Source organism: Lontra canadensis, unplaced genomic scaffold, assembly GCF_010015895.1.
Source record: "Lontra canadensis isolate GAN:19392208 unplaced genomic scaffold, GSC_riverotter_1.0 scaffold95, whole genome shotgun sequence".
NCBI lineage: Eukaryota > Metazoa > Chordata > Mammalia > Carnivora > Mustelidae > Lontra > Lontra canadensis.
Window position 1 is genome coordinate 5,832,422 of NW_022631089.1, and position 26,734 is coordinate 5,859,155.

At 41.1% G+C, this 26,734-nt stretch overlaps 1 protein-coding gene across 2 annotated transcripts in view; it reads left to right on the forward strand.

Moving 5' to 3' along the window:
• The first annotated feature begins 7,946 nt into the window (after positions 1-7,946).
• The window catches only part of DIAPH3 (diaphanous related formin 3), a 501,032-nt gene continuing 482,244 nt past the window's right edge, over positions 7,947-26,734 (forward strand). For both annotated transcript variants that reach the window (XM_032836998.1, XM_032836999.1), the window contains exon 1: positions 7,947-8,244. In XM_032836998.1, coding sequence (XP_032692889.1) covers positions 8,068-8,244 — 177 coding nt within the window. In that variant the 5' untranslated portion in view covers positions 7,947-8,067. The remainder of the gene's footprint in view (positions 8,245-26,734) is intronic.

Below are 26,734 nucleotides of genomic sequence, written 5' to 3' on the forward strand. Positions count from 1 at the left end.
GAGAAAAAAAATGGTCTCTTTTAATATATAACACACTGATATATAACACAATGATATATACATATCAGTGTTTTACATATATGTAAACAAATATATTGTATATTTAAAATATTAAAGTTTTATGGGGGTATATAAGGAAAAATGTCTGTAATAACTCTTAAAGGGGGATGAGAATAAATAAAAGGTTGAAAAACAGTGATATAGGCCCATTTCATTTAATAAAGTTTTTACTCTTTTTTCCTTTTTTGCACAATTCTTTTTTGTTTCATGTGAAATCTCACATTAAACCATAATACATACAGCAGGTAAAAATGGTTTTGGTTTAGATGTCACTGGGAAGAGGGCCTATAAACATGCCTTTTCCCTCACCTTCTGTGGCAGCCCTTGAGGTCATGATATGAAGGTTAGAACTTTGAGTATCTTAGTTGGAATATCTAGAGGACAAAATTCAACCTCTTTATTATACAGATGAGTAAACTGGGGCGAGCTTGTAATGTGTAAGCATGAACTCCTATGGTAGTTTTATTGTTCACACAAAGTGGAACTGAACCAGGCTTTCTATCCTGAGGCATACTACGGAGGTGAGACACACAAAGGGGAAGAAATGAAAAGTCCGAGCAGAAGGCAGGTAATGGATGTTTAGAGAGATGACGAAAGAAATAAGTGAGAAGAGATATTTAGGAAGGATACTCATCAAAAGAAAAAAAATTGGGGGGAACTGTGTATGGTGACTAAGTGTGATGAACACTTCACAGTATATACAAATATCTAATCATTATGTTGTATATCTGAAACTAATACAATGTTATATGTCAATGATACCTCAAAAGAAATTAATTTGAAAATTAATTTGAAAATACTGTACTTAGCAGCAGCAAATGGAGAGGTCGCAGTTTCAGGATGCTGTGTGGGCAGAGCTTGGTTTCTGGATATTTCAGACACCATCAGCGAATAGGTAAGGATGTTAATTCTGCTAACTATTGCAACTAATTACCCTTCCATGATCGAATAGAAACATCAATACGCTAATCACAGCAAATTGAGAAAACAAATTTTAGTCTATTGTATTAAGATGGATTCAGCTGAAGGATTAGAGCATGAAACAAATAGTGAGCAAAATGGATGCCTTCAGGACAGACCTCAATAAAGACAGTCCTTATGTCCTTATGTACATTTGATTATATAGAATGTCTGGAACACAGCAAGTCACCTGAGGCTAAAAAGGGGAAAACAGAGATGATGATGAGATAGAGACATGGATAAAAGGAAAAGAAAATTTGAAAATCTCTCTCGAGCACCACAGAATTCTTTCAACTTATTTTATATGCATTTTTAGCTTTGAGTGACATTGTTACTGTTTGCTATTGTCAGACAAATTATTATCCAAGTGACTCAACAAATTATGGTTTTAGTGTGTAATTGTGCTTTAGTATGAGGGAATTAAAGTATAATCTTACAAGAGTCTTAATAATTATTTAATTCTTTTTTGCTATTTATTTCCAATATTGGGAGTGTGATCTGGTAGTGACATCTAGCATTTTCAATTGAACCTTAGTTAAGTGTCTCACACTAATGGGAATATTCCTGTTCCTCTTTACACAGCTCTATCATCTACAAACATGGGCAGATTAATTTTCTAATCAAAGCATTCTGGGAAACTATTAAGCATGACATTAAACTGTGTAATACTAATTATATTCCCTATGAAGAATTTCTATCTAAACTTACAGCACAAGACCCTGGAGAAAACTTATCAGAGCACGAATTGCTTAAATGTATTTTAAGAAGAATCACATAGCCATATAATAATTTTGCTTTTTGTCCTTACCTTAAATCAACGCTGTCCTCCACAGTGATTCATTATGGCGGCAAGATCTTGTTGACCTTGTGGAACAGATTTTTTTAAAAGGTGTTAAGGCCTGTGTAAGTGTGTAACACAGCAAAGGGAAGTACTTAGCTCTATTGTGAAAATGTGTCCAAAATTAATAGTTGCTTCTTACTAGAATGCTACTCTCATTGAAGAAATAGAAATAACGGAACAGAATTAATCGTGATATACTGAGGGTGTGTGTGTGGAAATCATTTAGCGGGGTCAGAAAAAATTTTCCATAAAGGGCCAGATAATGAACAGTTTAAGTTTTGCAAGCCAGATGGTCTCTGTTGCAACTACTCTGGTCTATAGTGTACAGGAAAAGGAAGCTCTGGACAATATGTAAAAGAATGGGCATAGCTATATTCCAATAGCATTTTAGTTACAAAAGGAGATGGCTGATCAAAATCACAATGATAGCACTTCAAACCCACTAACATGGCTAGATTCAAAAAGTCGGTTAAAAAAAAAATCAGTAAAGATATGGCAAAATTGGACCCTCATGCTTTACTGGTGGGAATGGAAAATGGTGCAGCCACTTTGGTCAAGTCTGGCTGTTCTTGACAGAGACTTGCCATATGGTCCTGCAATTCCTTTCCTCTGCATATATCCGAGAAAAATGAGTAGTTGCTACCCACAGAACACCAAGTACATGAATATTTATGGTGGTATTATTTATAATAGCCAAAAGAACCCAAATGTCCATCAGCTGATGAACTGCTAAACAAGAGGTGGTATATCCATACAATGGACTATTACTCAGCCTCTTGGGGAATTTCGGCAGTCTTGTGGAATTGTTGGTGACATCTAGTGGCCGGGGTTAGAAATACTGCTACACATCTTAGAAGGCACAGGACAGCCATCTGTCCTTGGAAGGCACAGGACAGCCCTACCCACCCGTTACAAAGAATTATCTGGCTTCAGGGGCACCTGGGTGGCTCAGTGGGTTAAGCCTCTGCCTTCAGCTCAGGTCATGATCGCAGGGTCCTGGGATCGAGCCCCACATTGGGATCTCTGCTCAGCAGGGAGCCTGCTTCCCCCTCTCTCTCTGCCTGCCTCTCTGCCTACTTGTGATCTCTCTGTCAAATAAATAAATAAAATCTTAAAAAAAAAACAAAAACAAAACACACAAAAAAATTGATGACTTTATTAAAAAAAAAAAAAAAAAAGAATTATCTGGCTTCAAACGTTAATAGGGCCAAGACTGAGAAACCCTGGTTTACATGCACACATTTTATGACTCTATCAGTGAGCATTCTGTGCATAGAATTTGCTCTCTCCCCATCTTACATTATGTTGTAGAACAGCAGCAATTTAAACCAAGACGGACAAGCAGGTGGAGAATGTGGCAGGAGCCAGCCCTCAAATCCTGCAGGGGAAGCAACAGTAGTATACCTTGCTACTGAAGGTTTGAAATCAAGGTGCCAGGTCAGTGCTAATGGTCAGCTAATTATTCTAACACCCTGTAATTAAGTCTGAAGTGCTATATAACTTTTGTACAATGAGGTATGCTTCCACTGCCTTTGAGAGGTAAAGCAATGGAAAAAGTGAAGTTATGTAAATTAGGCTTTGAATTGGGCTTGCAATTATGTTTCTTGTTCTAATCCACTGACTCCTCGGAGATCATGCACAGTAAAGCACTGAATTTGTAATTTTTTTGGTAGTGCTTTTGTAGAACTACAAAACTTCTTTTGTAGAACTCAAATTTGTAGAAAAAATTCATAGAGTTTTTTTGGTTCCTGGTTCTCTGTCTTTGATTTACTTTAAGGGAGAGAAAGAAAATGATGTGATAAGAGAGAATAAAAGAGAGAGGAGAACAAGTAGAGGGAAGGGAATAGATTTTATTATTCAAACTTTAAAAATATTAAGGTCATTCTAAAAGGAAATTATTTCACTTTTCCTTATGTGCACTTAATAGCTCGTTGTGGTCTCAATGCCAATAAATGAAGATTTTTTTGGAGGAATGGAAAGAGTTAAGGTAGTTATTTCCAAAGTTCCTATATTTCTGTTAATTTGTATATTTTGTTAAAAACTGAATATGAAATATTTCTGATAAACAGAAAATTATAGAAAATAGTAAAATAGACACAAATACACCCACCGCTGAGATTAAATACTTGTTCATATTTGGCTAGATTTACTTCAGCTCTCTCCCTTTTAATAAATAAAACATTACAGATACTATAGCTATAAAGCTGCAGCTTTGATTTTTTGCCTCTTCTTTCTTTACTCTATGGAAGTAGGTGAAGATTTGGGGTACATTTTCCTCATTTTTTTTTTAAAAGACTTTATTCATTTAAAAAAAAAGAGATTTTATTTATTTATTTGTCAGAGAGAGAGAGCACGCACAAGTAGGGGTAACAGCAGGCAGAGAGAGAAGCAGGGAACCTGATGCAGGGCTCAATCCCAGGACCCTGGGATCCTAACCTGAGCTGAAGGCAGAGGCTTAACCCACTGAGCCACCCAAGTGTCCCTTCCTCATGTTTTTATACACACAAATGCGCACACACATACACACCATATATATATGTATGTATGTATGTATATATGTGTGTGTGTGTGTGTGTGTGTATCTCCACTTGATTTTTCTCTTTATTCTTGAGGTATATCCACAAGTAGACCCAGTTATTTATTTTATTTTATTTTTTTTTTTTTTAAAGATTTTTATTTATTTATTTGATGGAGAGAGAGATCACAAGTAGGCAGAGAGGCAGACTGAGAGAGAGAGAGAAGCAGGCTCCCTGCTGAGCAGAGAGCCTGATGCGGGGCTCGATTCTAGGACCCTGAGATCATGACCTGAGCTGAAGGCAGAGGCTTTAACCCACTGAGCCACTCAGGTGACCCCAGTTATTTATTTTAAATGTAATAATGGATTCTACCATATAAGAACCCTTTGTGTGTTTTATTCTTTCTGTGACTTTCTGCAACCGCAGGCTGTGAAATAGTTTACTCTTTTTTACTATTATGAAACAAGAAGTATCTTCGTATGGTATCTTTGGGTGTCTCCAGGGAGACATGTAGACATGGAAGTGCTGGGCCACAGGTGCATGTACCTTCTTCTCTCCTTGGTCCTACAAAGTTTGCTGCCCAATGTGGCTGCACTCATTGTATATGCTCGTCATCTTTATAGGAATCCCTACATCTTGGCCAAAACTTGGTGATGTGAGACTGTAATATTTGCCAATCTGGTAAGGGTGAAATGGTATCTCATAAAATTGTCATTACAAAAAACCGACTAGGAATGATCCATCCCTTCCCTCAACTTTTCACACCTTTCTCTCTTATATAGCCATTGAGAGTGAACCCTCACAAAAGTTACATTCGTAATTAGATGTTGAGACTGAACAGAAATGATAAAGGAAGAAAACGTATTTTTGGATTCCAAGCTTCTCCGGGCCTGCCTTTTGTCTCATTAAGTTTTGTCCTAGCCCTGTGCACCTAGCACATTTGGAGCATTCCCAAAACTGCTGACTCAGTGAAGTATATCATCTTCCTGTGGGGGTGTCAGAATGAGAAACAGTGCATGCTGTTGTGAAGTTTAAATAATAAATTAAAAATGTTCTTTTAAAAATGTAAAAGTTAGGCAAAAGTATTATTTTCACAGATGCATTGCAGTTGCAAAGAATTTCTTTTTCTTTCTCTCTCTCTCTCTCTTTTTAAAAGATTTTATTTATTTGAGAGAAAGCATGAACAGGGAGCGGGGCAGAGCTAGAGGGACAAGCAGACTCCCCACTGCACAGAGCCCTATGTGTGGCTCAATCCCAGGATCCTGAGATCATGACCTGAGTTAAAGTCAGACGCTTAACTGGCGGAGCAACCCGGATGCCCTAAGGATTTCTATAAGAAAAATTTCAGAGGGATCTATGTGAATCTTGAAAATTAATTATAATAACTTCTGTTGATAACTTGTTTATTTATACTTAGTATCTTCTACATGCCAGGGACATGAGAAAGAAAAGAGCAACCCTTCACATAAGGTAACTAGTTTGACACTTACAGCAAGGGCCCAATGTTTTTAAAAGCTAGCCTGACACTCAAAGCTAAGCCACGTTGTTCTCCTCATGGACATAAACAATCTCTCAGAGCACCAATATCAGATAAGGTCACTCTGACTGTGTTGACATCAGACAGAGCAAGACCACTTCTAATTTTATCTACGTACAAACAACAGCAAGGTCAAGTGCAAATCACAAAATACCAACCCTTCCCTCCTGATACTATGAATTACTGTTGTTTTGTTGTCAGTTACAACTCTAGCTTCATTCATTACCTGTCATTCTTTTAGATAAAATTTATTAAGATATCCAGTCATTAAACTGTCCCCAATTCCTGACAGTACTGAAATCCAGAGTAACCCTTCCCATCCAGTTTCTAAGGAGCCTTACAAATCACCTAACGGAAGTCCAAATCCTTTCAGTCCTTTCTAAGACGTTTTTACTGAGAAACCCCAGGGTTCCCCATAGAGGATGGTCTCATCCCCAGGGAGTAATAAACTCCACCTGCTCAACTGCAGGTCTTTCTCCTGGTGGTCTTTGATGGGAAGGGTTTTCACAGACATTTCTAAGAGCTTTACATATGCTATCTCATGTAAGCCTGACAATACCCCTGTTAGGTATTATTATTATTATTATTATTCCCTTTTGCAGATGGAGAGGCAGAGATAGTTTAACATCATTTCCAAATGTCATAGCTAATAAATGACAGGAATACAATTTGCACTTGGGTCTAATGGTTATTAAGACTTAATGAACTGCTTCAGTTTTATGGTTCCTGATGGTCCTGATTCTCCTGGACTTTTTCCCCTGAAGATGACTTGCTCTTTAAAGATAGAGACTGGCGCAGAAAGTCTGGCACAGTATAAACAAAGAAACATTTAAAAACAAGACTAAAAACAAAACAACAGTGAAGCCTGAAGATATACTTGGAACTAAAGCCTCTTTTCTGAACCTCTGTGCTTATCTCCCCAGAGTTGCTAGAGTTGTTTCTTGTACCCAAATCGGTACCAGACGTTTACCAGAATCTTGGCCCACACCACTTCCATGTAGTCAGAAGATGGATAACTTAAGGAAATAGTTCAAAAGAAAAGATGACTTTAAAGGCGGGAAAAAGCACACCGATGTGTGGGGAAACTGCTTTGGTCTTGAGGCTTGACCTTGGGTTTACACAAGGAACTCTTGCATGGTTGTAGCTCAAGGCCCTTCATTGTAAGCTCTTGAAGTTTTCTCAGCTTTTTGGTCTTGAGTACTCCTGGCCTTGCTCCTGACCTCCAATAGGTTACATCTAATGTCCTGCCACTCTTTCCTACCTAGTGAAAATCCATGGGCTCTTCCTTTTGTCTTTCTAGATCTGCTCCTTCAGATTTAATATTCCTCCTCTTTGTTCTCAATGAATCTTTAAAATAACTGCTATATGTGTATATTATTTTGTTATTCGTGTGAAGATTTGTGAACCACATACTGTCCTTAAGGATGTGGCCGAGCCCCTTCTGATTTTTGGTGGCCCTCTCTGCCACCCCACAGCGGGCTCTCAGCACTTAGGTACTCAGCAGGCGTTCAGTATGTCCAAAAAGCATCCTTTTGGAGCGTCATGGTTGCTGTTGTTCTCACCTTCCTCGCACACTTCCAAGTAAGTACAGATCCTGGAACTACTTTTCCAGGCGGCCATCGCACCAGGGCTTCCCAAGTGGGGCAAGGCAGGGTTAGCAGATGATTTCATATTCCAGCGCTCCTCACTCAAGTAGTGGTTCAGAGGGTCTCGCCTGCCTTCCAAGTTGGCAGGAACCGTTCTCCAAATTCCAAATAAACCCACACTAGCACTAGTGACTTCTGGTAGGTTCTCACGCTCTTCCGACTTGATCCTTGCGGTGCCCTTAAGACGAGCGGCCGGGACCGCCAAAGGGATTGAATGGCGAAACGAACGGGCCGCACAGCCAATCACGTTTCGCTCTGCCCGGAAAAGGCGTGTCCCGGGTGTGTCATTGACAAAGCCGCGCGGGATTGGCGGGTCCGGAGCGGTCCCGGGTGGCGGGAGTTTTCGGATGTGTTGGCGGTGACCTCGGCAGCAGCGGTTGGGCTGAGTTGGACCCCAGGGGCGGGCGGCGGAACCGGGAACGCCAGTCCGCCGCGGATTTCTGAGCTCCCGTCTCGCGGGGCTCACTGCGGACGTCTTCTTTCCGTCCCCCAGAGCTGCGGGGAAGGATGGATCGGCACCGGCCGCGGCTGCACCACCCGAAGCAGGGCTCCGCCGCGGGGGCCCCCTACCCAGCCTCTGCTTCGCTCCGGAGCTGCCGGGAAAGCAAGATGCCGCGCAGGAAGGGCCCCCAGCACCCTCTGCCCGGCGCGGCAGAGGAGCCTGGAGAGAAACGCCCCAAGTTTGTAAGTTTCTCCTGGCGCTGTGGTGGGGCAGCTCCTGCCTTGCGGAAGGGCTGTGGCTCACGTCCTGGGATCCTTCAATTTCGTTACTCTTTGACTGGGTTGACAGCCGTGGGTGGATCCGCGGGGCCTGGGTTGGGGGAGGGGGGTAAGTTTTGTTCTAGGTTTCTAGGGCTGCCAGTCTCCTTATAGATTTACGACGACAAGGTCCATTTCTGTTTGGATCCTCTGACAAACCCACTTGATCCACTGTGTTGCCCCACGTTTGTTCTGGCTGAAAAGCCGTTCAAGTGTCTGTATTGACGTCACCTAGGTGGACATTGCATTTTTTAAGTTGAAATTCTCCCCACCCCTCTAGGGTCTTGAGGGTATGAGACATAGAAAAGTGAACTTTTAGGGTGATAAGAGGTTTTTTTTTTTTTTTTTCCGGTTTACTATTTTAATCCACGAAGAACTTTTTAAGGCAGATGTAATTTTCCAAGTACAAAAAAACTCGTTGCAATAACATGGCGGGCTATGTAGTCACTGCTAAGGAATGTTTCGCTTAGATTGGAAAGAAGTCTAAGTATTTGAAATTCGCTATTCTGGTTGCTTCTCTTATTCACTTTGGCACGCAAGGGAGAGATACCATGATAAGCGGCTTGCGAATCTTTTTGTTGGTGTCATCTAGTGATGCAATGCAATGATGATTGTTTTGCATATGTATGTGCAAATAAATCACTGAAGGTTGATAGCTCTGGGGTGAATCTAACAATTGAAAATTTAATATTTGGACCCGTCCATTTTACTTAGGAGTACGGAAAACTTTTTAAGTTATTGGTAAAATTATACAGTACTGCATGTGCCTTCTGTGAACAAACACTCATTAGGAACTTAAGTCAGGATACACATATGAAGGGAATAGAGATTTGTGGAGAAGGAGTGAGTTGCTAAGTATACAGTTAAAAATGATGGTTGACTAAAACTGGGAGCAGAGCTATGATATGTATCAGAATGCTGAAAATGAGGGACAACATGGATTAATTTTGCTAAAGTAAGTATCAAGGTGGCCATAGGCCATGTGACGTTTTACAGGAGCATCAACTATGTTGTTATTGTTATTTTAGCTGAGTTGAAGAATAAATGGGATTGAGTTAAACTGGCAATGCAGGATTTTAGCCAGTAGGAAGAGAATCCTGGGGCAATGATTTTTCTTCCTTTTAGAGTCTACTCTCTGTGTTAGTGATGTCATTCTATTTTGTTTCTCACTCCTATGCTCCAGAGTGCATGGGATGTGATTTTCTCTGACTTCCCCATCAAGGACGTCATGGAAACAGAACCTCAGCTAGTATTTAGGTTTAGTTTCATTTTACGATGTATCAGGTGATTTGGATTCTAGTCTGTTTTTCATTTCTTAAGTATGTTAAAAGGGTTATTGTAAAGATGAAATGAACTCCAAAAGCAATACTTTGAAGCTTTAAAGTTAATAAACATATCTAAAACAGTGTTTTATTTTTTATTTTTATTTTTTTAAGATTTATTTATTTATTTGAGAGAGAGCATGCATGTGCATGGGGAGAGGCAGAGGGAGGAGGTCCCAGGCAGACTCTGTGCTGATTGCAGAGCTTACCACTAGGCTTCATTTCACCACCCTGAGATCACAACCTGAGTGGAAACCGAGACTGGGTCCCTTAACTGACCATGCCACCCAGGAGCCCCACCCCACCCCCAGTGTTTGTTTTTGGATAGGAGTCTGATTTGAATCACGGCTTCATAATTAATTTTGAGGTAATTTTGACTATTTATAATCCCTGAAACCAATTTAGATTCTTGCTGACATGGTAGTTTCTTTAGCTGTATTTTCCATTTCACTAATTCTCTTATCAGCAATGTTTAATCTGCTATTTAACTTGTTTGGAATATTTAAGTTTAGCAATTACAGTTGACTCTTGAACAACATGGGTTTGAACTGCACGGGTCTAGTTATGCATGGATTTCTTACAGTTCAGTACTATAAAGTTATTTTTTCTTATGATTTTTTTTAAAATATTTTATTTATTTATTTGACAGAGAGAGATCACAAGTAGGCAGAGAGGCAGGCAGAGAGACAGGGGGAAGCAGGCTCCCTGCTGAGCAGAGAGCCTGATGTGGGGCTCGATCCCAGGACCCTGAGATCATGACCTGAGCCGAAGGCAGAGGCTTTAACCCACTGAGCCACCCAGGCGCCCCTTATGATTTTCTTAATAGCATTTTCTTTTCTTAGTTTTTTGTAAGAATAGAGTATATAGTACATATAACATGCAAAATATATGTCAGCTGGTTATCAGTAAGGCTTCCAGTCAGTAGTAAGCTATTGGTAGTAAGTTTTTGGAGAGTCAAAAATTATACACGAATTTTGACTTGCATGGAAATCCATCAGTGCCCCGAAACCTTGTGTTGTTCAATGGTCAACTGCATTTTTTATTTCTGTAGGTTCTATTTGTTTCTTTTTCAGATCTGTGTGGTCATTCCTGATAGTTTGTTGTTTCTTATTTTTTTTTTTTTAGTTATTTCCTATGTGACTCTTTTTATTCTTTCTTTGATAGTTCTGGTGTGTGTAATTTTTGGACTGTCTGTGTTGGCTTGCATTCATGGTGGCTTACTCTCAATCCTCCTGTGCTTATAGATCTTTAGAAGCTCATTGCTTTATCTTAACCTATCTTTCAAGAGGCCTTAGTGGGGATGCTTTTCTCCGGTGTCATTTTCTGGGAGTGCCACCAATTTGGGACCATCTGCTATAGGAGTAGGACTCATAGAGAGCCCAAGGTTCCATGCTTAATCCTAACTCTGTTCCTGGCCTAAGGCGTGGTATGCCAATCTTAAGGCTGCCCTCTGAGCAGCTCTTCCCAGTCAGCCTAGTTCCGCACTGCTCTCAGTCTCACCCTAGTAACTCTTACTTTGAGGTTGGAGATGACCGCTCCCTCATGCGATCTCAGCAATGCCTCTGTATGTGATTGTTCTGTAGTTCTGTTTGCTCTCCCTCCAGATGTCACGTCGGTTCTTGGCTTCTTCTGATTTCATATGGAGCCACATTAGCCTGAGTCTCTTTGCGCCGCTGAGTCATTAGGTCACCTACTTGCCAGGGGCAGCTGCTTTTGACTGGAATAAGTAAGGTAGGTTGGTGATGTCACAGGAATAGGGATAATTTAGGTATTTGGTGTTTTACATGCTCCATAAAGCTGCAAACTGGCAGTTGAACTGAATGGGAAATTGGTCCCTTGCCCCAGTCTTAGATTAGGAAGGCATAAGTTCTGGTGCCCACTGAAATCCTGCTTTACTCTGAGCCTTGATAAAGCAGACACATCCTTGTTTTCTAGTGTAGGTCTAGTCCTGGGTCTCAAGTTACTTTTGAATTGTGTATACAAGTTTGTGGTATAGAATTTCTCCCCATAGATCCTTGTAAAGAGTAGAAATTAGTCTGTTGTAAATGTATGCTAGTTTGGCTACACTGACTTTTGGGCTGTTTGGGAACTAACCAACTTGACTTCAGTAGAAAATATGGTAAGCAGTGAGGTGTTTTTTTTTGTTTGTTTGTTTGTTTGTTTGTTTTTTTTTTTTGTAAGCAGTGAGTTTTGAGATGCTGGGGATAGATACTAGGGGACAGGATGCAACTATTGGAGGCTGGGGGTGGGGGAACAAGGTAGGTGTCTGGATGAAGGTTTTCAGAAGGTAGATAGAATTCAGGAGGATCATTAAACTTTGTCCTGCCCTAGGTCACACTCTCAGTACCTGAGCTGAAGTCCTATTTCCCTTTTAGAATAGAACAAAACAGTTGCCTCTTCATCATGAAATGCCTCTCAGTGATGCTGGGCACTTTGTTCTTACCTTTCACTGCTCTTAGAAGCACACAGCACAGGCAGCGGTGGCCTCCCATCCAGACTGAGAGCAGGATGTGTGGCTTCTGGAGAAGTTCCCGTCTCTAGGCTGTGGGCCTATTTTTTGAGAGGAGGCCTGTGCATTTGGTGATCCTGTTGGGAGAGCAGCTCTTCTTTATAATTAGGAATATCCTTTAAAACTTCTCATAGACTTTAGTGTAAATCTTGCATCTAATCTTATGGTTTCCATCGAACGGATTGTTAATTATTGTTTAATTATGTCACTACAGTACTTTAAATTTTGGTTGTAATTTTTCACCTTGTCCAGTGATATCTGTCTAGTAATATCTGTCTACCATTTTGGACATCAATAATGATAATAACCCTAATAATCGAACCAAGTTCTGTTCTAGGTGCTGTCCACTCACTCACTCTTTTATCCCCTACAACAACCCTATGAGGTGTGTGCTATTACTGGCCTTGTTTGTTGGGTGGGAAAAGTAAAGGACAGAGGTTGAATTGCCTTAGGTCACACAGCTGCCTGTTGGTGGGATGGGGTTTGAACCCAGACAAGCTGTCTCCCACATTTTTAGCCACTGTCCTGTATTATCTCCCATGCAGTTGGGAATTTTAATCTTTACTACGGTTCTCATTCAGGAGCCATTACAAATACTAGCACCTTTAATAAATACAGAATTAATGATTTCCTGATCACAGGCAGTTTGTAAGGTGGGAAGAGGTAGGAAGTTGGAGAGCTGTTTGTTGTACTGGGAACTTGGGGGAGGTTAAATCAGAGTAGACTTGAAGAGATTAGTGCACGCTCACCTTGTCGTTGTTTCCGGTGTATTTGGAGGCCGGTATGGCAGGCTGAATAATGAGCACCTCCCCCCACCCCACCCCAGAGATATTCATGTGTTAGTCCCTGAAACCTCTGAGTGTTACTTTCTATTGCTAAAAAGGACTTTCGGTGAAGGCTTTTAAAATGGGGGAAATTATCCTGGATTACCAGGCCTGGCTCTACATGCGCGCTAGGTGTCCTTTTAAGAGGGAGGCAGAGGGAGATTTGACTGCAAAAAAGGAGAAGGTGATGGGACTCTAAGGCAGAGATTGGTGATGTAGCCCAAACCAAAGAATGTTGGCAGCCATTGGAAACTGGAAGAGGGAAGGAACTGGTCTCCACTCGAGCTTCCAGAGGGAGAGTGCTACTGCGAACACAGTCACTTGAGCCCAGTGCAACTCATTTCTGACTTTGGGCCTCCAGCACTGGTCTAAGTTCTAAGCCATCTGGTCTGGTAATTTGTCTTGGCAGCCCTAGGAAATGACCACAGCAGGTATGCTTCTGAGGGTGACCACATTGAAAGGTGTGGTTTAACAGATTTTATATATATATATATATATATATATATATATTAGGAGAACCGTCGATTCATCTAAATCTCTTTGTTGTAGTATGGTTTTATTTTGGACTCCTTGTGATTGGGGTGGGGTGGATAGAAGATACATACAGTTCAGTCCTCTGGAATAGCAACTAGAACTTGAACTCATCTTGTTCTGCTGCATCATTTTCGTAGTTGCTAGAAAGCGGAGCAAAGGTGGAGGTAATTTCTGGGTGCTTTTTCCTTCTTTCTTTCTTTCTTTTTTTTTTTTTAAAGAATTTTTTTTTTTTTTATTTGACAGAGGGATCACAAGTAGGCAGAGAGGCAGGCAGAGAGGGGTGGGGGTGGTGTGTGGAGAGAAGCAGGCTCCCTGCTGAGCAGAGAGCCCAATGTGGGCTTGATCCCAGGACCCTGAGATCATGACCTGAGCTGAAGACAGAGGCCTCCCTGGTCCTCTTTTTGAGTTTATTTCTTCATCGAGTCCTCAGCTAAAGTGATGCTTTCAGTGGTCCTAGAGTTAAACTGGCAAGAATTGGAGACAATGTTGTTCTTTGAAGGCTTCAGGCACTTGAGTGGCATTCATGTCAAAATCCACCTGACCCATCTGACACGGAAACCTTCAGAGGTAAGATCATTTATTTTATTCAGGTCAGTCTTCTAAGCGAATTGTCTGAATTGCCCAGACTTTTCTTCGCCACCGTTTACCCTTCCGAACAAGAGAAAGGAAGTTTTTTGTTATTGTTGTTTGTTTGTTAATATATGACTTATCAAAAGAAACAAAATATATCAAGTGGCTTTTGGGAGTATGTTTAAGTTGCTGAAAATAGATGATATGTGGCTTTTACTTCTGGATTGCTCTGGATCTTTTGTGTGTGTGTGTGTGTGTGTGTGTGTGTGTGTGTGTGTCGTGGGAGGTAAAAAGGGGTGGGGGTAGGGATAATTGTCTCAGATTTAGAGTAAGGCTTAATTGCTTTTTTCAAAGACTCATGTCTTTAATTATGAAGCAAGCAAACTGACATACATTTATTACAAGATGAAACCTTGCATCTCATCTAGTCTGTCTTGTAGCAATTGCTTCTGAACAGATGTTACCTGAAACACCTTTGTGCCGTTGGTAGAATGCTAAAATTTGTCATGCTTTTATTATTGTTGTCGTGAATTAACTCCATTTTATGGCATAACTTTATTGCTGTGTCCTAGAATCTTTATATATTTATTGCCTTATAAATTGGATTTAAAATTGGCTTTTTATATAGAATGTAAATTAACATGTGTATAACTTGTTTGTGCTTGCAGAATAATCCAAGAAAAAACTGCTACGTATTACACTAATGTAATTGTCTTTAACTCAGCACGTAGTATCCTCCAAACAGGAATGAAATGAATGCTACAGAATATGCTTACCGTCACACTCTGCTTGTTTCTCCCAGAAACTGATTTGACTTTTAGATCTATAAAATATAGATTAAGCATAACCTTTTACTCCATGGGATATTAAGGATCAAAGCACGAGCTTTCTTTGAACAGGATCTACAAAGGTAACTTTTCTCTCCAGAGCAGCAGGGTGGCATTGAAGTGCTTTATCACTGGGAGTAATTTTCTCAAATATCAAATCAAATAATCATTATTAACTTAGGGGAGGATTTAAGAGTTTCAATAAGTTAAGTTTTGGTGTTGGGATGTTTCAGTTACTAGCTAATTAATGAGAACTCTTTGGAAATGCTTGCCATAGATGGTATTCTTTAAAAAGACCTGCTGCCATCCCTTCTTACAGTTTTTTGTAGAATTGGGAATAGCATTTATGAGCGGTGATGTGGGCCCCTGTTATGGCTCATATCCTATAGCTATGTTATACATTCATTGGGGCTAGTTCCTTCTCTCTGGGCCTCTGTTTCCTCATGTGTAAGATGGGATTGTTGGGAAGATTAGAAGCTACTGTGTGATAGGTCTGGAATGGTACCCAGCTCATTGTAATCCCGATGTCAGTCTTTGCCATTTATAGGATTGCTCTTGCTGTCATCATCAGTAGCAATAGTAGTAGGGCACTGTTTTCTAGGTTTTAGGGCCTTGGGGATATTACATTGTGTATTTGAATTACTTTCCTATACTGGAAACTTGTCACAGGGTCAGGCTTTTTCCTCATATTCCTTTATTCCTCAAACTTAGGAAACAAATCCCTGTGATGCTCCAATGTGGACTTGAATGATAATAAAAATAATGTTACTTATATATGTATAGATATCGGCTAAAAATATGACTCCTTATGTTTATGGCTCTTTTACAACTATGAAACTCAAACAGATTTTCACATAAAACCTGAAACAAAACTATAAAACCAATAAAATTCAAATGAATAACAACATTAATTTAATGTGATTGATGATGATGTTTTGCTGAAATTAAGTCATCATTGTTGGATTTAACAGTGGGAAGATATGTGTATGGTTTGTGTTTTCCTTTTTGTCAGCTTGACTTTTGGATGGAAGTGGAATCCCGGAGGCTGAGGAAGCAGAGGACAGTGATAAAGACAAAGACTGTCCCACACTATTGGTAGAGACCTGTCATCTACCATTATTGTCTTTTTCACAAGATCTTAACTTGAGGCTTCGGGTGAAGTAGTGATTATGATATAATCACTGGTTATGATAAAAAAAATGTAGCCATATGTAGATATTTTCTACTCAACTGTATGAAATTGATGAAAAGGAGCGGAAAGAATCAGAACCGAGACCACCAGCATCTATATTCATTTTTCTCTTGAAATTAACCTTGCCATAGCTCTGAGTATTTGGTTCCTTGAATAGGGACATTTTGGAATTATGGACGACCTTTTGGAATGGAATTCTTCTTAAGTAGAGGAGATCATGAAAACCTAGGTAGTGTGATTGCTGTTGTTTGGCCTTCTTCTAGTGCCCTGTTGTGGTGTACACAGGCGCACACACACACACGCCTACATGGCCACATGCACGCATGCAAGTGTGGCCACCAGAAGCCACACTTCTGATGAAGGACCATGGTGTAGAGTGGTCATTCAGATTGTCCAGATGATGCTTATTTTCCTTCAAATGTTTAAGATAATCTTGGAAAAATACAATATTTAAAAAATCGTCTGGACCTGGAGAGTCCGAGAAGGGATCAGCAGACTCAGTTTGAGGAATCCAAGAGGTGACTTAAGAAGTTAGTTGATTACTGCAACCTGGCAAAGGTTTTGTACCTTTAGTTCTTCATCTAACAATGAGCTCAAAGTGATTAGTAAGTGTTTCTCAGTTGTGAAGGATGTATACGGTGTGCTTCAAAATAGTTTACTTCTTCTTGGGGCGCCTGGGTGGCTCAGTGGGTTAAAGCCTCTGCCTTCAGCTCAAGTTATGATCTCAGGGTCCTGGGATCTGCTCAGCAGGAAGCCTGCTTCTCTTCCTCTCTCTCGCCTGCCTCTCTGCCTACTTGTGATCTCTGTCTGTCAAATGAATAAATAAAATCCAAAAAAACCCGCAAAAAACCCAGTTTACTTCTTAATAGTTTATTGAGGGAAGACACTTCCCTTGCAATTAAAAAAAATGTATATACATATATATATTCCTTATATATATTCCTTATATATATTCCATTTATATATATATATAACAAAAGAAATATAGAACACCATGTACTCACAGTGAGTGTCAGAAATGAAATTTTGTAAACGCTATTGAAATGTCTGTTTTCTCCTTTCCTATCAGTTTCCTTTTGATCTTTGCTCTTCACTTCTTTGAGGTAGGGGCTATTTACAGGGCTTTTTATTTATTTCATGAGGGACCTTCATGGGTTAAATATGGCTAACTACCTGTTCAGCTCTCCAAGGAAATTATCATTAATTCTAGGTTATTCTGGAAGTTAAAAAAGAAAAGTACATGCTTCTTTTGGAGTTATGATGTAGAATTTCTTGAAACTCTTAGTGAGATACATGGATTAGTCTAATTATTAGATCTATAATAGTGCATTTATTTGGCTTATTTTATTATAAAGTATCTTCCCAGGATGTGGGGAGTTTATCCTGTAATTGCTGCATTTTCCTGAGGTAGGTTGTTTATTTGGGCATCAGAAAATGTAACTTTGTAACATTCAATTTTTAAGTAGGATTTACAAATTGGTGACATTAATTATGGACTGTACTATACTATTAAACTGTTGTGTTGATCAAATCCTTGGGGAGAATGCAATTTGTAAGGACAATTACGATTCATTTCTAATGTAAAATCTGACAATCTGAGAAATGAACATGAGAACCAGAATGCACATAATCTGCAATCAGAAATTCAATGTGACAGTTTCATTTCCTTATAAAAGGTGATGGTCTCCAATTAAAACCAAGCTCAAACCCTTATTCAGCCTCTCTTCTGAAGGTGTTATTTTGCTATTACTGATATGTTATCTTGAACCTGTTTTCACTTATGTTATGCACATGTCTGTGAGCTTTTGGAAGTCACTTTCTCTCTCTGCAAAGCTTGGCATAGGCTTGAGCTTACTACAGTAGGTCTGTGAACGCTTGGCTAATTGAAAATCTATGCAAAATTACTCCTGTAACCTTACACCACCTGGTTCATTTATCTATTCATGATTAATTTAGATTTAAACGTTATTGATATACCCTAAATGTCTATTTCTTTTTATAAAAGATTTCAGTGGTGGTGGGGAAGGACATGTAAAGGCTACCAGAAACATATCTGGGTCCCTGGAGAACTGAACCTGCCCATTCAGGCTCCTCCAGGGGCCAACAATGTGGCTTTCAAGCCCTACTGTGGTAAAGAGGGCGTAGGATGGATTCAAATATGGCAGTGTATCCTTGGCCAAATCAATGAACTCCTGTGCCTCAGTTTTCCTATCTGTAAAATGGAATAGATAACCACAGCACGGCCACTTGTAGCTTGTTGGGAGGATGAGTTGAGGTAATGGATGCTTCAGTAGCTTGGGTACAGTGCTTAGCAGTTAAAACGTGACAGCTATTGTGAGTTTTACTCTTAATTCTTTCTCAGATACAGGAGTAGGGGGGAATCTCACCTGAAGTGTTGAATCTTCTAGGGCTGGTCATTTGGAAGGAGATGTGATGGGATCTCAGTTATTGGCAGCATTTTGACCATTTTTTTCAGCTTCCCACCTCCCTTTCTCCCTGTGTTCCCGTTAGACCCCTGCATTGTGTCCCTGAACCCGACCTTAACTGGAGTGGGGAACACACCAAGAGGTTTGGCTCCTGGGCGTACACCCCTCCTTTCTGTTTCATCTAGCCCTCCGGCCCTTTGACCTCTCTTTCCCTGTCGGTTTCCTGCTGACTTCTGCTCCACACAATACCCATACTCCACAAAAGTAACCCTAGCACTTTTGAACGAGGACGGCTTCGCATTCCTCACCTCCTCAAGCCTGCCATAGGGTAGACGGTAAATAAGTAGTACAATCTCTGGTTTCCTTGACCACTTGTGCTGATGGCCAAGCCTGCAGCAACCCGACAGGCTCCCTGGGTCTTGAAGTGGGCTGCTACCTCGAGGTGGAAACCATCCCAGCTCTGTGAACTGATTTCCTTACATTCTGTATCTGTGGGTCGGCTGATTGGCTGGGTCCTCAAAGCTGGAGATAATCATCATCATCACAATCGCTTTCCCAGTGGGCTGGGCGCTATCTTAATCACTTAATCCTAATTCACTGCTTTGAAGGAAGCACTTTCATCACCCTGGTTTTGGTTGGGATGGGACTGAGGTGAGGAGAGGGGTTTGGGGCCTTTTCTGAGCTGCCACAGCTGGGGATGGGGGTGATGGATACCAGAATTCAGGTCTAACTCCAGAGCCCTGGCTTTGAACTACCTCTCTGGTTACCTTTTCTATTTCTATTAACATTTATGCTAAACCATTATCATTACTCTCTGTACCTTTGCTATGGGCCTGATTCCTTTTTGTTGTGAGTAGTTTTTTAAATTGAAAAAGTAATGTATGCACCTCTTAAAAAGACCAGCAGTGGAAGAGTACAGTCTCGCTCGGAGACTTCCTTACGTCCCAGACCACCAAATCAGCTTGTTCCCAAATGGTGGCCGCGGTGACTTCTATTAATTTCTTTTGTATCCTTTAATGATATTCTGTGTGTATGTGTAAAATACCCACTTGTATCTACATGGGAACATTCCACCGCTTTCCTTTAAAAGATCTTAGAGATGGTTACCCCTGACTCTTAGCACTCCCCTTGACACCTTCTTTGGATAGAAAATAAAGGCCGCTTTGCTTGAACTTGCTCAATTTCCTGCTGTCTGCACCTGTAATCTTCCCTATCTGCAGCTCTTCCTCCTTTCCCCCTCCAGTATCCACAGAAGAAATGTCTGTTTTCCTGTTCAAGGTTAATCCCTTCACCCCTGTTCTTGATCCAGTCCCATTCCATTAGGTGTGTTTCACTCTTTATAGGTTGCAATCTCTAAGAATGCTCCGGTGCTTCCCATTATAAAAGAAAAAGCAGAAGCAAAACCAAACAGCCTCCCTCTCTGACTTTCTCTTGACCCTTCTCCCCCTCTGAATACTATGCTCTGCTTCCTTCCCTTCTAGTCAGTTAGTTCTTTTTATTTATTCAGTAAATACGTGAATGCTCTTTATACCAAGTAGAGCACAGGTAGATACAATTCGGTCCTTGTCTTCGAGAGGCTCCCATTCAGTCTGGTATAAAGAGAGGTGTGAACCAACAAGTGGGAAGTGTTACCAAGGAGTCCGTTTTAAGTCATCTTGAAGGACTCAGGTTCTGAAATAACCTGGATTTAAATCCTGGTTCTGTATTTGACAGCTGTGTGACCTTGGAAAATTACTGTGTTTCTTTGTTTGTTTCTTCATCTCCAACTTGGGAACCTATATGGTACATTGGATATAATGATTCAGCGTGTTAGAATGAGGGTTGACACATAAGTTTTAAATAGGTCTTAGCCTGTTGCTGCTAGCATGATGGCACTGGTGAAGGGTAGAGTGTTCTTGTTGAGGAGGGATTCAGCCAACTCCCATTGGTTCCTCAACCTTCCTTTGCCTCTGTTCATTCCACTGAAATTGCTTTGGCAGATCCACAATTACCAACCTGGTGGCTGATTTTCAAACTTCATCTTACTTGACTTACTTCATAGGATTAGCACCAACCTCTAGCTTCTTGAAAGCTTTGCCATGATGTATGTGTACTTCTCTTCTGATCTTTGCTCATCTTTCTTTGCACCATTTTAAATTAGTGTTCCCAAGTACTGTCTCCAATCATCTTCTTCCAGTTTATATCTCCTTTCAGCCTGAGCTTATCTATTTCCTTAGCTTTTACTACCTAGATTAGTGTTTTTCAGGAGGACTTTCTGTGATGAGATATTCTGTTCTGCCGCCCCTTAGCATCTTCTCCGATAAGTCAGCTTCCCTGATGGTGATGTGATGATTTACCCCTTTTGGAGAACATGCACATCTTATTCTGGCCAAGATGGTGCACTTTCATAGCCCCTGATGCCACCATCAGTGATAGGTTTATGAGCCAAACAGCATCAGCAATGACAGAACCAGGTGTGAGATCATACCCGTTAGAAGGGCTGTCATCAAGAAGGCAAGAGATAACAAATGATGGTGAGGATGTAAAGGGAACCCTTTGTACTGTTGGTGGCACTGTAAATTGGTTCAGCCACTGTGGAAAACAGTGTGGAGGTTCCTCAAAAAATTGTAAATAAAATTACCATATCATTCAGCAGTCCCACAGGATATATATCCGAAGGAAATTAAGTCAGGATCTCAAAGAGACATGGCACTCCCATGTCTATTGCAGCATTATTCACAATAGCCTAGATATAGAAACAATCTAAATGTCGAATGAACAGACGAATGAACAAAGAAAAGATGCATTATGTATACACACACAATAGAATATTTTTCAGTCATGAGAAAAGGAAATCCTGTCCTTTGCAACAACACGGATGGACCTGGAGGACATTATGCTTAATGAGATAAGCCAGATATAGAAAGATAGATATTGTATGATATCACTTACAATGTGGAATCTAAAAAAGCCAAACTTGTACAGACAAGAGAGAAGAATGGTGGTTACCAAGGCCCAGGGTGGTGGGAAGGATGGGGGAACTGGAGAGATGTTAAAGGCTACAAACTTCCAACTAACACATAAGTTCAAGATCTCCAATGCATAGCATAGTGATTAAACGATACTGTATCATCTACTCCAAAATCACTAAGAGACCAGAACTCAAATGTTCTCACTACAAAAAATAAGTGATAATTATGTGATATGACAAAGGTATCAGCTAACGCAATGGTGGTAATCACTGTAATATATAAATGTATGAAATCAACACTTTGGGCACCATTAGCTTACACAATGTTAAGTGTCATTGATATCTCAAAAAGAAAAGAAATAGGGGAGGATTATCTTCACACCCTTGTGAGATCTGCTGTCCTCAATAATTTGCACTAGTTTATTAGGATCATTGGGCGCCTTCTCATGGCTGTGGCTGTCAGCTGAGCACTTCCCCGTAATACTTGTTGACCTGTTTTATTGGTGTCCTTGAATAGTGCAATTATCAACATGGAACCATGGACTTTTAGAAGTACTTTGCAAATATACTTGGGCTAACGTTAGAAAGAGCTGGATTTTGGTATCGCTGGAAGATTGCCAAGGGCAATTAGGCTGAAGTTGCTTGAGCTTGCAGCTTGACTGCAGAAATTGGTGTGTTCAAAACCCAACTTTTTTTTTTTTTAAAGATTTTATTTATTTATTTTATAGACAGAGATCACAGGTAGGCAGAGAGGCAGGCAGAGAGAGGAAGGGAAGCCGACTCCTGGCTGAGCAGAGAGCCCGATGCGGGGCTCGATCCCAGGACCCTGGGATCATGACCTGGGCCGAAGGCAGAGGCTTTAACCCACTGAGCCACCCAGGCGCCCCCAAACCTAACGTTTTGAACATAAAATGCCATGTGTTGGAAATTCATTGTGCCATGATATGTCACGGTGCAGATTTGGTGCAGTATTGGGCTGCTCTCTATCTGATCCATTCAGGGATTGATCTTTCTGGATACCTCAGGATGACAAGTGCAAAGAAAAGCATTAAGATGAGGAAACTTTGTATTTCAGTATGGGTAGCCCTCGTAGGACCGTTACTTTGTGATATTATTTTTTGAATCACCAGAAAGAGAAAGTAAGTGACCCAGGCTCTTTTTTTTTTTTTTTTTTCTTTAGAGCCTTTTGGGTTGTCAACTTCTTCAGGGCTGCTGACATGTATGTAGGTCTTTTCGGGCCAGGCCTACTGTGGTGTTGGCTAAGCTTAGATGCTAACTGTATAACCAGCTTGGGTAATGTTTCTAGAAGAAATGTAAAATGAACTACATTTTATGCATAATACTAGGACTGGATATAAGAGTTGGGATTGTGCTCTTTTTTCTGTTTTTCAGATGTTAACCTTGTATAATATGCACTCATCCTTTGGGCTCATTTGCAGTGAGGAACCAATGTAGACACTAGTAACAAAAAGTAATAATCAAATTATGCAAGAAAAAGTTTTTGGCGATTTAGTTATTATAGAGCTCAAACTTCATCAAGAATTAAAAATACTTAATTTTCTTTGGTTGATGTTGCCCTGTAATTTTTGATTTGGATATGTGTGTGTGTGTGTGTGTGTGTGTGTGCGCTTTTTCTTGAATGTGGATATTTTTGTGACTTACATTTTAGTCTGAATTGGGACGGCATGGTTTTTCTAAGGCTTGTGGTATATACTGAAGTTTAAATTCTACAAATTAGAAATAAAACTACCTACTCCATCTCTATTAAACCCTTAAGAGAGCAACTTTAAGACATAAATGGGGAAAACTCCCTAGCAAAACATATTCTTGGGACACCTGGGTGGCTCAGTGGGTTAAGCATTTGACTTCAGCTCAGGTCATGACCCTGGGGGGTCCTGGGATTGAGCCCCTACTTGGGCTCCCTCCTCAGGGGTGAGTCTGCTTCTCCTTCCTCTTCCTGCGTTCACACTCTTTCTTCCTCTTCCCCTTCCCACACTCATGCTCTCTCTCTCCCAAATAAATAAGTAAAATCTTAAAAACAAACAAACATATTCTTATTAGTTTATAGAAATCACAATCTGCCCCTTCTTCCCCCCAGCTTGTTATACTCACTCACCAGAACTTTTAAGGTGTAACTTTGTGGTCAGTGTTATAACACTTAATAATCACCCAGTTGGAATTGTGCTCATTTTTCTTGTTAACATTTCATTTTCAAATTTCTTTGCCTCAGAAACTGCTTTATTTCCACTGTGAGACCTCCCTAGATTTGGTAACAGCAGCTGTCCCATTGTAGCAAGTGGGGACTGAGGGAAGGGGAATGAGCCTGGATTTTGGAGTCACAGGGACCGAGGGTCCATTTCCAGCCTGATCACTTTTCACTCTGACAAATAAATCACTTCTCTGACACTTCATTTTCTGATGTCTAAGATGGGGATAATGGCTAATTAATAGGATTGTTGGGTGTGTTGGTAATTACGAAGAGTGCTCAGGAAGTGGTGGTGATTATGATGAGGTAGGCTACAGCATCTGGGTACTGAGGGTCTTGGGTTTTGTCTCAGTCAGAGCCTTTTTTGACTTAAAGAAACAGACCCCCATACAATATCTAGTTTGAAATTGGAAAGGGCAGTTGTAAAGACACAGGGGGGTATATTCTTGGATCAAGCATAGTAAATGTAGCTGATCTTCCCAAGGATTTGGAACCAAGAACTGAGAGCTGGCAACTTCTGTCATTCTCTCTTTTCAGGGGTTAGACAGCCTTGTTTTGCTTCTCACTAGGCATATGTTCCATTGTTGTGTCTCCACAGAGCACAGCTTCACACAGCCAAGCTCAGAGCCTCGCAATTCCAGACCTACATGCTCTCGACCCATGCGAGAAAAGATTCTCATTCTCATCTCCGAATCCCAAATCCAGATTTTTTGGTAGAGTGAGGATCTGGTTGGCTCTGGTTGGATGTGGGGGTTGAGCTCTGCTCACATCTGTGGTCAGGCCTGGCTCACAGAGAACAACGAAGCCTGCTGGGTCCACCCCGCTGACATAGAGAAGGGGTTCTGTGCATGAGGCAGAGAAGCCAACGAGTATCTACCATATCGACATGTGGGTCTTTGGAGATTCCTTGATGATAGTCTTGGCACTGGAAGACTGAGCTCAGAAGACTTTGTCCAAGCTAGTTTTTTTTTTTTTTTTTAATTAACATATAATGCATTATTTGTTTCATGGGTATAGGTCTGCTGTTCATCAGTCCTACACAGTTCATAGCACTCACCATAACACATATCCTCTCCAATGTCCATTCAGACACCCCATCCCTCCCACACCCTCCCCTCCAGCAACGCTGTTTGTTTCCTGAGATTAAGAGTCTCTTATGACTGTTTCCCTCTCTGGTTTCATCTTGTTTCATTTTTCCCTCCCTTCCCCTATGATCCTCTGTCTTGTTTCTAGAGTTCCTCATATCAGAGAGATCATATGATACTTGTCTTTCTCTGACTGACTTATTTCACTTAGCTTAATACCTTCTAGTTCCATTCATGTTGTTGCAAATGGCAAGATTTCATTTTCTTGATGCCTGCATAGTATTCCATTGTGTGTTTATCTATCTATCTATCTATCTATCTATCTAAAACATCTTTATCCATTTAACCCTGGTTGCCCATTAGAGTCACAAGTAGTTTTGACAGGCTTTATAAGTACTTGTGACAGGCTTTACCTTCAGATATTCTGATTCAGTTGGTTTGGAATGTTAAGAAAAGAAAACAAAAACTCTTCAGCTGATTCTCAGGTATGGTCAGGTTGAAAACCACTGACCTACAATGTTCCCTGTACTAGGTCTAGGCATTCAAAGATGAGGAAGAACCAAAGTCCTTGGCATAGTAAAAAGAAAACCAAAGACATAAATACAAACTGCAAACAATGATCAGTGACCCAAGGGAATTGTAAACAAAGAGCTTTGGATGAAGAGTGGCGGGCTTATCATTTTTTGCTGATAATGAAGGGTGACACCGCCCACCCCCACCACAGGTTTATTCATGCAGTACCTACTCAGGTCTGCTTACCTCCATCTCACTCACCCAGCTAGCTGTCCCTGTCCTGAGGCCCAGGCTGTAGGCATGGCCTTGGGAAACTGCCACTGCTTGAGTTCTCAGCCCCAAAGAAAAATGACAACATTGTGAGGCCTCAGCAGCTGTCAAGAGAATGGTCCAGTATAACTGACACCCAGCAAATAGAGCTGCTGGCAAAATGACCATGACAAAAATCCTGCTCTCAGGAGCCTATGCCCACTCTGGGGAGGGGACCTGCACACATTTACAGCAGTAACAAATGGATTTAACTGGATTAGAGGATGATTTCAGCCCTCAGTGAGTGGAGACTGTTGGATGTGGTTTTAAGGAGAATGATGGTGACCTGAACCAAGGTGATACTGATGAAGTTCTAGAATCTAGGTGAGGTTCGGTGGGGCGAGGTCCAGAGCCAATGACCAAGAAAGAATTCTTGAGACCTCTTTGGTGCAAAATGGTGGTTTATTAAAGCACAGGGATAGGACCCGTGGGCAGGAAGAGCTGCTGCTCCCAATTGTGAGGGATGGCAGGTTATGTACCCTGCGGTTGGGGGAAGGTGAGGGAAAGGGAGGTTTCAATGGCGCTTTCATATGCTAAAGAGGGCCTACTAGGTGCCGGGATACTGGAGGTCTTGTGGCTTGATCAATGTTGTCTTTTCTCTTTTGGCCAGCCATTAACATCAAGATAGTTGGGAGATTCCTAAAGAATGTCACATTTGTCCCACCCTGGAGTAATGGGGGTGAGGGGGAGATTGCGAGGTATCAGCCTTTTGCTTTGTCCTCAGCCAGCCTTCTGCTCCCTCATCAATGCTGGTGGGGATGTTAGTGTGGGAAGGAGGGGAACTTGTAGTGATTTTTTCAACTAAGGCTTTCAGACGAGCCTGTGAGGACAGACGCTTCCTACTCAACTGGTACCAGGAGAAACTGATGTTCAGGGAGTTTCAGTGCCTGGGGTCACACAGCTGATCCCTATCCGAGCTGGATTCCAATCTAGGTGAGTTGGCTTCTAGGACCCAGGGTGTTAGCCTCCTGCTGGGGAACGCAGGGCAGTATGTAAGAGTCACGGAAGAGGCGTGCTTGTGTGTAAGTTAGAACCTTCAGGAAGCAGGCGATGTTTGAAAGGTAAATGTGTGAAGGAACCGAGTAGCAAACTGAGTAGCAAACGGCAGGAGCACGGGTATGGAGAAGGACGGGACTAGGACAGCCTCT